Source organism: Hemitrygon akajei, unplaced genomic scaffold (genome assembly GCF_048418815.1).
Source record: "Hemitrygon akajei unplaced genomic scaffold, sHemAka1.3 Scf000138, whole genome shotgun sequence".
NCBI lineage: Eukaryota > Metazoa > Chordata > Chondrichthyes > Myliobatiformes > Dasyatidae > Hemitrygon > Hemitrygon akajei.
In genome coordinates this window covers 404,425-411,264 of record NW_027332024.1, presented here as the reverse complement: position 1 = coordinate 411,264, position 6,840 = coordinate 404,425, and the positions used below count along the sequence as shown (strand labels likewise).

The 6,840-nt window shown below is 44.8% G+C and overlaps 1 protein-coding gene across 1 annotated transcript; it reads right to left on the bottom strand.

The window, feature by feature from the left end:
- Positions 1-1,273: 1,273 nt before the first annotated feature.
- On the bottom strand, positions 1,274-6,519 carry LOC140723808 (uncharacterized). Its single transcript, XM_073038345.1, has 2 exons — positions 5,741-6,519; positions 1,274-3,870 (listed from the first exon to the last, which is right to left on the bottom strand). The coding sequence occupies exon 2, from the start codon at positions 3,544-3,546 to the stop codon at positions 2,056-2,058; it is 1,491 nt and encodes a 496-aa protein (XP_072894446.1). The 5' UTR covers positions 3,547-3,870; positions 5,741-6,519; the 3' UTR covers positions 1,274-2,055.
- Positions 6,520-6,840: the final 321 nt, after the last annotated feature.

Sequence of the window (6,840 nt, the reverse complement as noted above, 5' to 3'; positions counted from 1 at the left end):
GTGACAGTCCACAGCAAACGAAACCGAGGGATTCGTAACACCTGAGAGAGGTTGCTGAAGAGATAACAGATGCAATGGTCATGACCTGTCAAAAATCACTTGACAAGGGGTCCCTTGCAGAAATACACATCAATGTGGTCAACAAAAGGAAAGAAAAATCGAAAGTACATGAAATACAAACAATAAGGCACCAATTTCTACACTATTCTTGGTTGGTGTGACTGTAACGAAACCCGATTTCCCTCGGGATCAATAAAGTATGTCTGTCTGTCTGTCTGTGTAGAAAATGCCAAGAGAAATCAGACACAATCCAACACATTTCAGGACCCTACAGCAGTTTAATTCAATCTGATTAATTACAAAGGTACAATCAGTGGCAAATATGATTCACCAAAACCTTGCTTTAAAATACAAACGCATGAATGCCCTCCATCACTTCATCGAGGCACCGTAAGTTCAAGCCTGATCCACTTTTAGAGTCAAAATCTTACAAATTATATGATAATCAATACATTATATCAGATAGGACAATCTATAATAACCATTTGGATATAATATTACAGGATAAACAAGCAGGAACAACTCCCTCAATAGACAAAAGCATTCCCAACACACACACGTTCCTCGGCCAGTGCAGCACCTCACAACAGGAATTGTTTGTGTCATCAGTCAGATAACTGAATGATTTTCTCTGTCAATCAGCTTCAAAATGTTGCTACTCTGTCATTCGTTGCCACACCCTGTTGCTGATTCCCTTCTCCTCATCATACGTTCTTATGCTGACCATCGTTCAGAGCCTCAAACAATGCCCTGTGTGGACCCACCTCTGGTTTCTGTCCCTGCTCCATTGAACATCAAACTAATGGTTTCCCATACTACTTTCAGTGTTTGGAGGACAGTGGTGTTTCCTAACAACCCTTCAGAAGCAGGGAAAATGACAAATAATGTGGAAATTAGCCCTGAATAGGGAGGTTAACAACTAATGTCATTCTTCCTCAACCCAGAGATTTGAGGGGCGAAGAACATCTCAGAAAGAACTGCAGTCAGCTCGACTTCCTCAATCTGCAGAAAATTCAAGGGAAACCTCTTCACCCACAGAGTAGTGACTGGAACCCCCCCCCCCCCCCCCTCCACAGGGAGAGTGAGAGATGAACAACAAGGGAAGATGTAAAAGGACTGTCGCAAACAGTATCACTGGCAGGATCCAGCCAGCATGAGTTAACTCTCTACTGTACACTAGGTGTGTTGTAAATTCACTAAATACCGGAGACAGTTTAAAATAGAACTGATTTATTTGTCACTGATCCAGTCCCATTAAAGGTGAAGGTGCAGCAGAAGGAACTCCTCCCATGCCCAGTGACCAGGGTGCAGAACTGGATGTGGTGAGCAGCAGCAATAATTGCAGAGTTCAGCACCGACAGTCACTCTCGAAATTGCATTCAGCAACGGTGATGGACAAATATCCAGCATGCAGCTCATTGAAACTTTCTCCCCAATGTGAACCCGCCAATGTCTCACAAGTGTAACATGCGGCAATGTTTCACTGCTAATGTAATGGCCTCTCTGTAATGTTTCACTGCTGAGGTAATGGTTTCTCTGCAGCAGAGATAACAGGGTTGTGGTGTGCGATGCTATCCAATGAGAGAAATGTTCTTTCATTGAGTCTGGAAGAGAGATTTTCACGGTCGCTTGCTGGGACAGATGAGAAGACACAAATGGAGAAAATGGGCCCTTATTTTTTCTTTACTAACCCTATAGTGAAAGTAAGAATTATAGAGCTCAGTCCTTTAATGACATATTGTGTACTGTCTGTTACTTCGGGGTACTGATTTGAAACAGGGGACACATCACGCAGCATCCACCCAAACAAGATTTCTTAAGTTTGGCCATGCTGGGGGGGTGGCGTGAACACCCCCTATATTAAGCTGCTAGGCGAAGTGAGAGTTACATAAGGTTAGATGTCTGAGTGAATCCCTTTCCGCATTCACAGCAGGAGAAAGGACTCTACCCAATGTGAACTCGCTGGTGTCTCTGCAGCTGAGATGATGAAGCGAATCATTTCCCACAGTCTAAGCAGATGTACGGTCTCTCCCCAGTGTGAACTGACAGGTGCGCTTGTAGGTGGGATGACTGAGTGAATCCTTTCCCACACTCTGAGCAGGTGAACGGCTTCTCCCCAGTGTGAACTCGCTGATGTTCCTTCAGTTTATATGACTGAGTGAATCCCTTCCCACACTCTGAGCAGGTGAATGGTCTCTCCCCTGTGTGAACTGACTGGTGTGCTTGTAGGTTGGATGACCGAGTGAATCCTTTCCCACACTCTGAGCAGGTGAATGACCTCTCCCCAGAGTGAACTCGCTGATGTACCTTCAGTTGAGATAACTGAGTGAATCCCTTCCCACAGTCCGAGCAGGTGAACAGCCACTCCCTGTTGTGAACTTGCTGGTGAGCAATTAGGGAGGACAAACGAGTGAATCCCTTCCCACAGTCTGAGCAAGTGAATGGCCTTTCTCCAGTGTGAACTCTCTGATGTATCTTCAGTTTAGATGACCGAGCGAATCCCTTCCCACAGTCTGAGCAGGTGAATGGCCTCTCTCCAGAGTGAACTCTCTGATGTATCTTCACTTGAGATGACCGAGTGAATCCCTTCCCACAGTCTGAGCAGGTGAATGGCCTCTCTCCAGTGTGAACTGATTGGTGTACCTTCAAATTAGATGAGCAAATGAATCCCATCCCACAGTCTGAGCAGCTGAATGGCCTCTCTCCAGTGTGAACTCGCTGATGTACCTTCAGTTGAGATGACTGAGTGAATCCCTTCCCGCAGTCTGAGCAGGTGAATGGCCTCTCTCCAGTGTGAACTCGCTGATGTACCTTCAGTTGAGATGACTGAGTGAATCCCTTCCCACAGTCTGAGCAGGTGAATGGCCTCTCTCCAGTGTGAACTCTCTGATGTATCTTCAGTTTAGATGACTGAGTGAATCCCTTCCCACAGTCTGAGCAGGTGAAAGGCCTCTCTCCAGTGTGAACTGATTGGTGTACCTTCAAATTAGATGAGCAAATGAATCCCATCCCACAGTCTGAGCAGCTGAACGGCCTCTCTCCAGTGTGAACTCGCTGATGTACCTTCAGTTGAGATGACTGAGTGAATCCCTTCCCACAGTCTGAGCAGGTGAATGGCCTCTCTCCAGAGTGAACTCTCTGATGTATCTTCAGTTTAGATGACTGAGTGAATCCGTTCCCACAGTCTGAGCAGGTGAAAGGCCTCTCTCCAGTGTGAACTGATTGGTGTACCTTCAAATTAGATGAGCAAATGAATCCCATCCCACAGTCTGAGCAGCTGAACGGCCTCTCCCCGGTGTGAACTCGTTGATGTACCTTCAATTGAGATGAGCAACTGAATCCCTTCCCACAGTCTGAGCAGGTGAACGCCCTCTCTCCAGTGTGAACTCTCTGATGTACCTTCAGTTGAGATGAGCAAGTGAATCCCTTCCCACAGTCTGAGCAGGTGAACGGCCGCTCCCTGGTGTGAATTTGCTGGTGAGCCATTAGGTCAGATGACCAAGTGAATCCTTCCCCACAAATTCAGCAGGCGGCCATCCTCTTCCCAATGTGAATTAACTGGTGTGTCCACAGGTGGGAAGACTTTCTGAATCCCTTCTCACACACAGAACAGGTGAATGGCCTTGTCCCAGTGTGAACTCGCTGATGTACCTTCATTTGAGATGAGCAAGTGAATCCCTTCCCACAGTCTGAGCAGGAAGGATGATCCAGTGAATCCCTTGCTCCACTTCTTAAATATCTGGACAGAGACAACAAAACTGGTGTGTTGTGTTCGAGATTCCCATAGACAAGTTTCTTGTCATTTTTAACCTGTAAAAAAATTTACAAATGCATCAGAGGGTGAAGGGCATCATTTCAGTGAGAACACTTGGGTTATCAAGGTGTCATCTGGCATTACGCTGTTACAATGAAGTTCAACCCAAGTTGGAGAGAGAAATCATCTTCTAACTGGGCACAGAGCTGGTATCTGGAATGACCCTCAAATTCTCTGATGCTCTTCCTATCTCTATAAGAATGGGGCACTTCTGCCATGTACAATCTGTGCCCTGGCTCCATTTGACTGTCTCCATTCCCTGTTCCCACTGAGCTGCATGGATTCCTGGAAGTGGAAGCATTGGACAGGCAGGAGGACAAAACTGTAGCTAAACTGAGAAGCCAAAGCCAAAGAGAGGGCAAAATATAGAGCAAAACCTATATGGAAGCTTTTAGAAACCAATAGAAGATGACTAAAAAAAAGCCAGATGAGCTCAGGGCATGGGATTATGATATTGTAGTCATTAATGAGTCTTGGCAGCACCCAACAGTCTGAGGCATTTAGAGGAACAAAATATCCGGGGCCTCAATATCTCTTGAAAACCCAGGTTCCCTGCACCAGTTACCTTTCAACTTTTATTTTATCAGGCACATGCAAACTCTACACCATCAGAATTTCACATCTGAAGGCCTCCCAGTTACCAAGTACTCCTTTGCCAGATAACAGCCTGTCCGATAGCACACTTGTCAGATCCTTTCTGATACCATCAAAATTGACCTTTCTCCAATTGAGAATCTCAGCCCGTGATCCAGACCTCCCTTTTTCCACCTTTACTTTGAATTTCATGGATTATGATCACTAATTTCTGTCACCAGCCCTGGATCACTTCCTAATGGCTTATTGCACACTTCTACATCGGGAATTCTACGTACTGATTAAAGGCACATTTGACAAACTCTGCCGCATCTAGTCTTTTACAGTATGGGAGTCCCAGTCAATATATGGAAAGTTAAAATCACTTACTGAATCAACCTTTGTTTCTTGGCATGGTCTGCAATCTCTCTACAAATTTGTTCCTCTAAATCCCTCAGACTGTTGGGTGCAACCAAGTCCCAGTAATGGCTACAATACCATAATTCCCTGTCCTGAGCTCATCTGGCTTTCCTACGATGCTTCTTGCATTGTGATATACACAGCTCAGCACATTCATCACACCATGCTCAACCATTTGATCACTGACTCTATCTGAGGTATGAACAACATCTGACTGGTGTCAAGAAAACAAACTCTCCCTCATTGGCACAAAAACAAAGGAGCTGATTGTGGATGACAGGAGGATTGGAGACAGGCTAACCCATATTGACATCAAGATATCAATGGATCTGGGGTTGAGAGGGTGAACAGCTTTAAGATCCTCAGCACAAACATCAACAAGGATCTCACATGGTCTGTACAAACCGGCCGTGTTGTGAAAAGAGCAAAGGAGCCCCTTTTTCACCTCAGATCATTGAAGACATTTGGTATGGGCCCAAATCTTAAGAGCATTCTACAGGGAGACAATTGAGAGCATCCTGACTGGCTGCATCACTGCCTGGTATGTGAACTGTACTTCCCTCAATCTCAGGAACCTGCAGAGAGTGGTGCCCAGCGCATCTGTAGATGTGAACTTCCCATGATTCAGGGCATTTACAGAGACAGGTGTTTAAAAGGGGCCCAAAGGATATTGGGAACCCAATTCATCACAACCACAAACTGTTCCTGCTGCTACCATCCAGGAAACGGTCCCACAGCAAAAGGACTAATAGGCTTCAGGACATCATCTTCTACCAGGCCATCAGACTCATTAATTCATGCTGATGGAATTGCATTTCTGCTATATTGACTATCCTATGTACAAACTATTTATTAGAAATTACTATAACTTACACATTGCACATTTAGATTGAGACGTAACGTAAAGATTTCTACCCCTCATGTATATAACAGACTCCCAGCTGATCCAGAATTCATCCATTTCAAGTTCCAACTCCTTAAGGTGCAGGGTTACAAGCTGCAGCTGGATGCACATCTTGTAGGTGAGGGTATCAGGGACACTGGAGGTCTCCCCACCTTCCCACCAATATCCCCTCTAACTTGTAATGACCAGTGTGCACATAAATCATGTACTGTACATTTTTTTACCCAGTGACAAAATGTGCATAGTGATTTTTATATAGTGAGGTATTCATTTTAACAGCTAGCAAATCACTGTCAATAAGAACTTTGATCTCCTCTGGGTTCGATCGAGTTCATCTGCTCTCTCACACTATATAGCAGGCCTGTAGATAGAAAGATAGATAGATAGATACTTTATTCATCCCCATGGGGAAATTCAACATTTTTTCCAATGTCCCATACACTTGTTATAGCAAAACTAATTACATACAATACTTAACTCAGTAAAAATATGATATGCATCTAAATCACTCTCTCAAAAAGCATTAATAATAGCTTTTAAAAAGTTCTTAAGTAGTTTACTTAAATACATTAAATACAATCAACCCCGGCACTTTAACATATCTTACTCCTGGTGGTTGAATTGTAAAGCCAAATGGCATTGGGGAGTATTGATCTCTTCATCCTGTCTGAGGAGCATTGCATCGATAGCAACCTGTCGCTGAAACTGCTTCTCTGTCTCTGGATGGTGCTATGCAGAGGATGTTCAGGGTTTTCCATAATTGACCGTAGCCTACTCAGCGCCCTTCGCTCTGCTACCGATGTTATATTCTCCAGTACTTTGCCCACGACAGAGCCCGCCTTCCTTACCAGCTTATTAAGACGTGAGGCGTCCCTCTTCTTAATGCTGCCTCCCCAACACGCCACCACAAAGAAGAGGGCGCTCTCCACAACTGACCTATAGAACATCTTCAGCATCTCACTACAGACATTGAATGACGCCAACCTTCTAAGGAAGTACAGTCGACTCTGTGCCTTCCTGCACAAGGCATCTGTGTTGGCAGTCCAGTCTAGCTTCTCGTCTAACTGTA